At 35.4% G+C, this 10,479-nt stretch overlaps 2 protein-coding genes across 11 annotated transcripts; one reads left to right on the forward strand and one right to left on the reverse strand.

The window, feature by feature from the left end:
* The first annotated feature begins 281 nt into the window (after window positions 1–281).
* On the forward strand, window positions 282–5,864 carry LOC132613501 (glucomannan 4-beta-mannosyltransferase 9-like). 2 transcript variants are annotated; one of them, XM_060327538.1, is made up of 9 exons: window positions 282–1,088; window positions 1,319–1,417; window positions 1,983–2,235; window positions 3,171–3,281; window positions 3,873–4,009; window positions 4,630–4,743; window positions 4,848–5,047; window positions 5,142–5,336; window positions 5,444–5,864. In XM_060327538.1, exons 1-9 carry the CDS (start codon window positions 768–770, stop codon window positions 5,604–5,606), a joined length of 1,593 nt encoding a protein of 530 aa, XP_060183521.1. In that variant the 5' UTR covers window positions 282–767; the 3' UTR covers window positions 5,607–5,864. The 2 variants fall into 2 exon arrangements, with proteins under 2 accessions (XP_060183521.1, XP_060183522.1); XM_060327539.1 differs by lacking the exon at window positions 3,171–3,281.
* LOC132613502 (OVARIAN TUMOR DOMAIN-containing deubiquitinating enzyme 4-like) lies at window positions 5,800–9,740 on the reverse strand. Of its 9 annotated transcripts, none has more exons than XR_009571957.1 (7): window positions 9,004–9,740; window positions 8,353–8,474; window positions 8,223–8,263; window positions 8,028–8,126; window positions 7,341–7,528; window positions 7,112–7,166; window positions 7,001–7,030 (listed from the first exon to the last, which is right to left on the reverse strand). XR_009571957.1 is itself a non-coding variant. In XM_060327543.1 (6 exons), exons 1-5 carry the CDS (start codon window positions 9,533–9,535, stop codon window positions 7,348–7,350), a joined length of 975 nt encoding a protein of 324 aa, XP_060183526.1. In that variant the 5' UTR covers window positions 9,536–9,740; the 3' UTR covers window positions 5,800–6,119; window positions 7,341–7,347. The 9 variants fall into 9 exon arrangements, 4 of the variants coding, with proteins under 4 accessions (XP_060183526.1, XP_060183525.1, XP_060183524.1 ...); XR_009571955.1 differs by having other exon boundaries at window positions 7,295–7,528; XM_060327543.1 differs by lacking the exons at window positions 7,001–7,030; window positions 7,112–7,166 and adding an exon at window positions 5,800–6,119.
* Between the last annotated feature and the right edge of the window lie 739 nt (window positions 9,741–10,479).

Here is a 10,479-nt window from a genome sequence, read left to right on the forward strand (position 1 = left end):
TAGAATTATTTTTATGTATATATAGTACATGTATAATCGTTTTGGCTTCTTCCTGTATTTACTTTTTTAATGTTTTGAATCGTCTTAGTGAAAATTTTGACCCTGTACTTTGTATCCACAAAAATCTCATGCCATGTTTAAAATCATAAATTTTAAAAGTATTTTAAAACTTCATATCCAATCAATTTACACCACGTATATCGAAATGGTTTTTTTTGCTTATACAATACATGAGGCTTTGAGTCTTTATCCATCAAATTTAAAGAAGAGAGAAACTTCCTAGCTTTAACAAAACCAATTAGAAGCATACTTGTATATATATTGTTTTAGTTGGTTGAATGATCATTATAATTCTGCATGTGGGGTTAGTTCTTTCTGAAAGCCTTCATCCAAAGTGAAGAACAGAGATACTAATTTCCAGCTCTTGTTAATTTCTTTCTTCTTAGTCAACTTTTGCTTGGCATAGAAGCAAAAATCAAAGGCTTCTTCCCACTCAAACCTAAAGCACGAATTGCATATTTCATTGGTGTTCTTTCTTTAAAGCAAACATTTTATATTCTTACACAAATTAAGTTCACTCTCACTCATTTATAGCACCTTCTCCTGGTTCTTAATCTTTGCCGCCTCCGCTGAAAAGCTAGAATTAGCTCAAGTGAAGGTGCACTCAACTAAAAGATCATAAGTTTCATTCTTGACGTTGTTAACTCTTTTATTACCTCTTGCACGACGACAATTCATTTTGGTTCTGTCGACAAATCGTCTTCCTTATGGACGTGGTTTTCTCTTCCTCCCAGGCTTTGTTGAATGCTCATAGTGGCATTACTAGCCACGTTGGGTTCATTTGGCAGCAAACTAGAGCTGTTTTGGTTGTGCCATTGTTAAGAATAGTGTTGTTTGTTTGCTTGGCCTTATCATTTATATTATTTGTGGAGAGGCTTTACATGGGGATTGCCATAGCTTTTATAAAGTTGTTTAGGAGAAAACCAGAGAAAAAGTACAAATGGGAGCCAATGAAGAGTGATTTGGAGCTGGGAAATTCTTCCTATCCTGTGGTCTTAGTGCAAATACCAATGTACAATGAAAAAGAGGTGCTCATTTTATAAGCATATTTTTTAGCTGCACTTTTAGTATATGGCTGGTATTAAAGGGATCTTTACAAAATAGCAGGCCGGATAAAAATACGGTTATACGCAAATTATACATCCGTAGAGACTATTTTTAGTGTAAGTGGTTGGATGGGCGGGTATTTAGGTTAATTGCTCTATATTTTAAAATTGCTGAAATCTTATGTGTTCTTTGATGAATTGTTACTCTGCAGGTGTACCAATTGTCCATTGGAGCTGCCTGTAACCTTTCATGGCCAGCAGATAGAATCTTTATCCAAGTCCTTGATGATTCTACTGACCCTGCAATTAAGGTCCAATATTACCTTCTAAATCTACCAACAAAATAAATGTGACTATCATCATTTCTACTAGTTAAAATCGGAACTTGTACAAGTGGAAAGTCCACAAAATTGTACTAGTAATTACCAAAATTAGCACGGCCTATTACTAGAAAAAGAAGTACTAAACAATGATCTTCTTCTTAATGAAATTACTGGAATGGAAATTTTATGTAACAAATAAAAACAAGATTTTAACTGTTATATACTGACAGTTTAAAAAAGGCAGCCGGTGCATGAAGTATCCCGTGTGCATGTAGGGTCCAGGAAAGGACTGCACCCCAAAGGGATATTATGTAGGCTGATTCCACAGCTCGAGCCCGTTATCTATAGTTTACATGAAGACAATTTTACCATTGCCTCCAGGCTTCCATTTTAGTTTATATAGACTGACTGTACCTGTCCAGAATTACTGAGATTGGAAACACAGAAAATAAAGCACCTAACCTGCTATAACAAGTTAAAACACACTATCAGTGTCGATATTTTTACACTGTATCCTAATTTAATTGTTGAACTTACTGTGATAAAACAACAGGCTTTGGTGCAGCAAGAGTGCAGGAGATGGGCAAGCAAAGGAGTTAACATAAAATATGAGATAAGAGGCAACAGGAAAGGGTACAAAGCTGGAGCTCTCAGAGAAGGAATGAAGCACAGTTATGTGAAGCTGTGTGAATATGTGGCCATCTTTGATGCTGATTTTCAACCCGAGCCTGATTTCTTGGATCGCGCCATCCCTTTTCTTGTACACAACAACGAAATCGCACTCGTTCAAGCTCGTTGGGAATTTGGTAAATATCTCTAATTTCCTTTTCTTTTTGAGAACGCGAAACAAATAAAAGCAAGAGTGAAGGAGCCAGTGGTGGAGACAGAGATTTCATTAAGAGAATTCAACTTTTTAAAAAATAGACTATATCACGCTTGTGTTTCAAGTCAAGGAGATTCAGCCCTTATATTTATCATGCATTTTAGTACTATTTATTTTGACTTGTAATATACATGTATAATAAGTAATTTTTTTTAGCAAGGGGTATCAAATGAACCCCCTTGCTTCAATGTGGCTTCGCCACTGAAGGGAGCCTTGGTGCAACGGTAAGGTAATCGCTGTGTGATCGGAAATCACAGGTTCAAGCTATAGAAATATCCTCCTGCAAGGTTACGTACAATAAACCCAATATGGTCTATTGTACAACCCTTCCTCGACCTCGAGCTTAGTTGGAGGCCAGGAACTTAGTGCACCAAGCTCAGGAGGTAAATTAATTATACTAATCAAATAGGATAACTATCTTTTATGGGTGTATATATATAAATTGTTCAGTCCTTTTGACATGAGAAATGTGTCTGGTGTACCCGCGAAGGCGTTCAAAAATTGCTGTAAGTCATTTGTCCAATTCAAATGTGGCATCTTGGCTTTTTTGAATTTCCATTTTAGAATGCGTGACCTTGATAATTTGTGAAATAGAGAAAAAATAACTGGTTAGTTGCACATAATTAGCTTGAGGGAAATTCAAGACTTGGATGGTCCTTAAAGATTGACATTAGTCAAATTCATCTTTAGTAATCATAGACCAAATCAAACTTTCCAGCCATGCCCATATGAAATAACCTACTCAATAACTCTTTGGTTTTTCTCTCACAGAAATTTATCAGTTAAAGCTCAGTAAAATTTCATGTAAAAATTGTTAAACAAGAGCTTCTTTCCATAAAAATAATGCTGGTTTTGCAGTGAACGCTGAAGAGTGCTTGTTGACAAAAATGCAAGAAATGTCATTTGGTTATCATTTCACAGTGGAGCAAGAAGTTGGATCTGCAGCCCATGCATTTTTTGGCTTCAATGGTAGGGCTATCCACACCCAAAAATACTGGTTTTGTAAAAGAAATCAGCCAAGATATTATTATTATTATTGATGTTGTTGTTGTCACCGTTGTCACAAGTAGATTATTCCGAGCATAACAATTAGAATTAGATACAAATAGCTTAACATTGAGGAATCAACCACTGATAATTGCGTCAGGGTAGACTGCCTACATCACACCGCCCTGGGATACGACCCTTCCCTGAATGCTGCGTGAACGTGGGATGCTTCGTACATATGCCTGTCCTTTTACTTCCAATTCTAATGCAATATGAAGTTCCCACATAATAGAGAAATAAATATATGTACAGTTATTAGTATATGTTCAAGGAGACACCAATGAGCCGAGGGTCTTCCGGAAACAGCATCTCTATCTTCCGAGATGGAGGTAAGGTCTGCGTACATTTTACCCTCCCCAGACCCTACAATGTGAGATTCCACTGGGTATGTTGTTGTTGTTGTTGTTGTTGTTCAAGGAGACACCAAATGTTAGCACTTCGGTTATGCTACTTTGCAAAGTCTCATTTGCTTGAGAATTTGTTAATAGCAAATGGATAATTTGAATGTTGCAGGCACTGCTGGTGTTTGGAGAATGTCAGCTCTTAATGAGGCAGGAGGATGGAAAGACAGAACAACTGTGGAAGACATGGATCTAGCAGTCCGAGCTGGTCTCAATGGCTGGAAGTTTGTTTATGTTGGGGACGTTAAGGTACAATCACACATATCTGTTAAAAGGATTTAACTTAAAATACACAAACAACGTAAAGAATTTTTTGTACTATCAATATATTTCAAGGAATAATTACCTTTTTGGATCGCTCAAAAGAATAATAGTCATCAAATGTATAGGTTTTGTATATTAAATACAAATATACATACCATATACATATATGTAATATACATACAATATACACAGTCAGTGTATATGTTTTGTATATTTTGGCAAACGCCTGTAATTAATTTCGATCGACAGGCCAAAAATGGAAAAAGCCCCTATTTAATCTGTTGTAAAAAGTGACAGTATTAGGTAAACAAATGATTGGATTTTAAAATTGAAATTGAAGGATAGACGGTAAAGGGTCAAGGGATGCTCTTTTTATCTCATCGATATGAAGAATATCTCAAGATAGTGGAAGTGAAATGATGGTTCTACATCCAACATTGTTGTTACCTATTTTGCTCAAACTCTACAAAAATGTCAAATACATGCGTGTCGGATCCTCAAAAAGTAGTGTATTCAGATCCGACACAAGCACAACAGCATTTTTGGAGAATCCAACTAGCAACATGGGTTAGAATTAAAAGTTTTTTCTTCTTTTACCCTGTCAGGTGAAAAGTGAATTGCCAAGCACCTTCAAGGCCTATCGCAATCAGCAACACAGATGGTCTTGTGGACCTGCTAATCTTTTCAGAAAAATGGCAATGGAAATTGCAACTAACATGGTATACTTCAAACAATCCCTTCTTGTTTGAGATTCACTTAACATGACAATATAAAACTTCTAACAACTAAAAGATGGTTATAATTTGGTTTTTGATCATTGCAGAAAGTTTCTGTATGGAAGAAATTTTATCTGATTTACAGCTTCTTCTTTGTCCGAAAGATCATTGCACACGTCGTGACATTCATCTTGTATTGTGTTATTATGCCTGCAACTGTTTTCTTTCCTGAAGTCCAAGTGCCTAGATGGGGAACTACTTATATTCCATCAGCTATTACTATTCTCAATATACTTGGCTCTGCAAGGTAGAGAAGAAAAAAAAAACTTTATCTTGTATTGGCATGTATTTAGTTCATTATTCTTCGTTTCTTTCTTTTTTATGTTTATGAGTTTTTTCAGATCAATGCAATTGGTGGTTTATTGGATCCTATTTGAGAATTTAATGTCCCTCCACCGGACGAAAGCAACGTTCATTGGCCTGTTCGAGTCAGGAAGAGCCAATGAATGGATTGTGACAGAGAAACTCGGAGATGCTCTTAAGACCAAAAAAGGCTCAAAAGCACCCAAGAAAATTCGTTTTCGAATTGGAGAAAGGTACAACTTCTCCAAAATCTTTAAGTGAAAAAAAGAGAGACAGGAAATAGAGGTTTTGGAATTGAACTGTTGGTAGAACTAACTTACTATATTGTTTAACATGGCAGGGTATATGTTCTTGAGCTTTGCGTCGGGTTGTACCTACTGTTTTGTGGGTGGTACGACTTTTCTTTTGGGAAGACTAGGTTCCATGTATACCTCTTCCTCCAAGCTATTGCTTTTTTCGTCATTGGTTTTGGCTATGTTGGTGTGTTTGTTCCTAATTCTTAATTCGAATTGGGGACTTCTTTTTTGGTGCAAACTTCGATTGAAGTTAGGAGTATTACTTTGTAAAATTATGAATATTAGCTTGAAATTCTTTTATACCAATGTGTAAAAGCAGCTAAGTGCATGCTTCATTTGTATTTTTCTTTTTCGTTCTTTATGTGTATTAGTCGATGAGTAACTCATAAGAATTGTGAAGTGCCAAAAGGATTGGTTGTTTTTTTATACAAAAGATATATGGTAAGCATTATAGTTCCTTCTGTACTATGCTGTAGACTCATCAAATTTTCTTGCTAATGTACATATTAAACTCTAAACAGGAGAATTCCAATAAGTGATTAATTTCATAGAGAGACTATAGACTATAGTCTATTCATACATTTAACTGGTAAAAAGAAATCCAAGGTCCTACTGATTAACGCAAACGCAGTTCCAATCAAAATTCCAGCAGCTATTCAAGCAAAATGCTGAAATGCAGCAGCAATTAGATAGCCACATGTTTATCAGCACTCAAGGAATCTGCAGTTTCAAATACAATCAGACCTGTCTATAACATTCATCGTTTGTAACAACATTAACCATAACAGCCAAGTTTCCTTTGGAAGCGATTTTAAAGTTATGTTATATTATATGTTCTCCATAGTAGCATTTCGCTATAGCATCCAAACAATATCCAGGAAAACGACACCGTTATAGAGAAATTTGACTGCATGAAGAACACACCTCTTGCACTTCATTTTTTGGGACTTCTCCAATTCCTCCAGACAATTCTTATCAGCAAAATAAAAGAAAAACATTTCAACAGTGAAACAGCATCTCTGGAGGAACTAAGATTAATCTATTGAAGAAAATCAGAACCCTCTATGTCTAGCAAAATGGTTCAATGTCATGAAGTCAAGAGAAACTGCTGGACTCTTATGAGAAAGAGAAAAAGAGATGGAACCAATCAAGAAACACAAACTAAACTGAAATTCCGGGCAGTCACGTATAACCAGTGGCAGAGCCAAGGTGATTTGAAAACCGTATAATGTCACAACGGAGATTTAAAATTGTAAAATAAAGTAATTCTTGAACCACCTCTGTCAGTAGGCTAGAATCTTCCTGTATGTCAAGGGGATTCCACGATTTATTCCCTACTTACACAGTATAATTTGTTGACGAAGGAGGTTTAATTGAACCCCTTTGCATCCACCTAACTCCGCCCCTGGATATAGGGAGCTCACAAAGGCCATAGACTAGAAACAATGGAACTATTTGGGAGAAATTTGTTTAAGAGAGAAGCTTAACTAGCCAACAGCTCCCTCCGGAACAAGTCCGCTAATGTAAGCAGATCCAGACAGCACACACAAATCCATAATCCATCCAGTGATCACTTGATAAACACGGATTCATTCACAACATTCAGAGAATTCAGTGTCATATTTCCATTGCTGCACATTATTAATAAATCAACATTCAGACTGGAGCCAAACTCAAAGTACATCCAGAATTATCAGGTAATTAATAAATACCGAGGACCGACTCTAATTTCTTCAACTAACATCCTGGACAAGGCAACAAGAGAATCTACAAAATTAAAACAAGCTTTTTAGGAAAACGTCATCTCAACAAATTGACTGCACCTGAAAGAAGATGTTTGTTAATGGGATAACTGAACTTCTTATCAATTTAAATTGATCGACGTTGCTAACTACCTTTTATGAAAATTTAATCAAGACTGTGTCTCTAAGGGCATCATACCCTGCTTTTATTCTTCTAATTTCTGGTGAAACTTCTTTGAAATTGTCTCCAATATGTCATAGTGACCATAACCATGAAACAGGACATTAATCGGACTCTCCCCCTCCTTCCTATATTCTTCGCCATAATTTGATATATTGATTAAACTGCCAGAGCTTCTATCTACCATATAGACAGAAATCGAGGACCTGCAACCAAAAATTAGGAAATATATCAACAAAATTGACAACATATTCTAGAATCACAGCCTTAACCAGTGTCATGAAGTGAGAAATTAACATAGTACATTAACAAAATGGTTCCATGAAGTTCAAGCAATTGTCCTACTTGATTGACTCGAAAGTAACAAGAGTAAAGTGGATATCAATGGTGATAACTAACAAATCTTAATTACCATAAATGAGCCTTCTTTCATTATCCCACAGCAGAAATGAGATTGTTAAGAGCAAACAAGCCATGTGATTCTATCTTATATTATAAACCTTGCCTAGAATCAGAATTTAATGTGCTTAAACTCTTTTCTCCTCCCCGACGAGAGCTTAGTTTCTTTTCCTTGTCAATTTTCTCATAATAGCATTACTGCCTTTCTCGTGAATTTCACAACATCAACACCCAAAAACATATTTAGTTGGTTATATAAATGAATAGTGATGAAATGATCAACCATGAAACAAAAACATCACTCACTTGAGAACATGAGAAGCCATTAGTAGCTCTGGTTCACCTCCCCACACATATGGCTTTTCAATTCTTTTTACGTATGCATCAAAATCCCCTTCAATAAACCTACGTAACATGAAAATAACACATAATCATAAACATTTGGCACTGCATATCGAGAAGGAAACAAATACAAGTATGAAAGCCGTAAACAGCATATACCATTCAGCTTCTTTTCGCCTCTTTAACAGCTCGTCAACAACCTGTGCAATGGAAAAATTAAATATTTCAAATTGTTTCCAATATCTATATCTTTAATACACAAACCATAAGGGATAGAAAATGAAAATACCTGAGCTCTTAATTCATCAGCAAGTTCTCTCTGTCGATTCTCATCAGGTGCTTCCTCCCCATTTCTCAAACAAGCCATGTGTGCTATCGCTCTAAATAGACATCTCCCATCCGCCGGAACCCCTGTTACAGTCACCATTCAATTTGTCAATTCTCCAAACAACTTGAAACTTAGGAGCCGTTTAGCCATGAGAGTTATTAACTTCTTCTATTTCAGATACTTTTTCACTTTATTTCAAATCAGTGTTTGCTTATAAAATTTCCAAATTTGGAAAAGTGCTCCAAACCCGTTTTTCCAACTCCATCTTCATAAATTTCAAATAAAGTAATCTCTTCTCTCCTTTTTAAAAAGTAGAACCAAACACAACTCCAATTTCATAAATTCCAACTTTGTCAAAAATATTTAGAATTTATGACCAAACACCTACTTAGTCACCCGAAAACTGAGCCAAATCCCTAATTTCATTATTCCAAATTAGTTACTCAATTCAATCCAAATAATGCACTCCTCTAATTCACACTCATCCTCATCAACTTACCTGAAATTTATATCCATTTTTCACACAGAATGATAAATACAAATTCAGCAATTGATATCTTTGAATAATAAAACAAAAATAGTATAATGAAAAAAAATATATATATATTGTACCAGTGACTCTATAGTTAGCAGAGTTCTGATCACCGCCATCTGAATTTACAGACTTCTTATCAGTCAAAACAGCTACATCAGAATTGACATCCTGTAGATCAATTGATGGCGCTGCTAAACAGGAGCAAACACCAAACAATAGCCAAGCAGAATCAGGATTATGTAACCATCTCGCTGGTCTAGAATCCCAAGCCACATTCCAAGACCCTTCACCTTTCTTAGCAAGCTCATAATGATGGTTATTATTGTTATTATTATTATTATTATTACGCCGCTTTACATCCTTATTTCTCCTCCCAGCAGGTAGAATCGCATGCCATATTGAGGCAGCACCACCTCGATTTAAAGATGCTCCAATAACACAATGACTAGAATGATGTCGACTCTGTAACTGATCTAATCCGACTAATACTGATTTTGTTGGACTCGTAATGAGTCTGCTATAGCCTGATGGCGCTGAGCCGTGGGCGTGAGATAAACAGAGTGATGCAAACAGCCAAGGCTTAGGACGTGCACAGAATACTCCAAGCATCACCGAATTGAATGAATACTTTTTTTCAGATTATTGGATATAATTTAGCTTTATAAGCTAAATTGGGCGTTCATTTTTGTTGATTTAAGGTGACTCTTGTTGAGAAGATAGAGTCGCGGTTTTATTATAGGACAAGGAGATGAAGAAAATTCATTGTTTTGAGTGGTGACGGCGAAACTTAAAACCAAACTTTTTTAGTGTGAGAAACAATTGTCCTTCAAATGGGCTGGTATTTAATTTTCGCCTTTAGCAATTAATTTTAGAGATAATTTCAATAATATCATAAAATATTACATGTTATATTTTTAATTTACATCTATATAGTCAATTTTTTTTTTAAAGTGGTATTTGTACACACGATATAAATAATGTCTCAACTAGGGCTGTTCACAGTTTTGGTTAAAATCAAAACCAAACCGAAAATTTAACCAAATCGAATAAAATAACCGACATTTGGTTTAGTTTGGTTTGGTTTGGTTTTAAATTTGAAAAACCGATAATATTTGGTTTGGTTATGGTTATAGTAAAAAATAACCGAATAAATAACCGAACCAAACCGATAATTATATACATAAAATTTATAATTATTTATATGTATAATATTAGCTTTTCCTAAATAATTAAAGATATTTTATACCTTTTAATTATTAATTTAATTTTGGTCTACTTATTTTTAAGGCCCATGTCTTAAAAGAATATGTCCAACAATCCAAGCCCAACTCTAATAAGTCGTAAGCATAAGGGTTGTTTGTATTTTGAAACCTCTGTTTGACTTGTTCTTTTGAATCTAAACTGCGTTGCAAGTTTGGTCCACCTGATTTGCCAACAGCGTGTCTTTCCCTCAATATGCAGCAAAGTTCACCGTTGTGGGCTATGAGGAAAAAAGAGTTTCATAAGAAATTTGAAGAATGTAGAGAGAGAATATTTGAATTGTCACGGCTAGT

This window comes from Lycium barbarum, chromosome 10, assembly GCF_019175385.1.
Source record: "Lycium barbarum isolate Lr01 chromosome 10, ASM1917538v2, whole genome shotgun sequence".
Taxonomy (NCBI): Eukaryota; Viridiplantae; Streptophyta; class Magnoliopsida; order Solanales; family Solanaceae; genus Lycium; species Lycium barbarum.

Excerpts from the sequence above, each read along its gene's own strand:
- LOC132613501 (XM_060327538.1), top strand. The coding sequence starts at position 768 with ATGGACGTGGTTTTCTCTTCCTCCCAGGCTTTGTTGAATGCTCATAGT. Across the intron at positions 2,236-3,170 it reads TCAAGCTCGTTGGGAATTTG|TGAACGCTGAAGAGTGCTTG; the intron begins GTAAATATCTCT and ends CTGGTTTTGCAG. Across the intron at positions 5,337-5,443 it reads CGTTTTCGAATTGGAGAAAG|GGTATATGTTCTTGAGCTTT; the intron begins GTACAACTTCTC and ends TTAACATGGCAG.
- LOC132613502 (XM_060327543.1), bottom strand. The coding sequence starts at position 9,535 with ATGCTTGGAGTATTCTGTGCACGTCCTAAGCCTTGGCTGTTTGCATCA. Across the intron at positions 8,475-9,003 it reads TGCTAACTATAGAGTCACTG|GGGTTCCGGCGGATGGGAGA; the intron begins GTACAATATATA and ends TGACTGTAACAG. Across the intron at positions 7,529-8,027 it reads ATGGCTTCTCATGTTCTCAA|GTCCTCGATTTCTGTCTATA; the intron begins GTGAGTGATGTT and ends TTTTGGTTGCAG.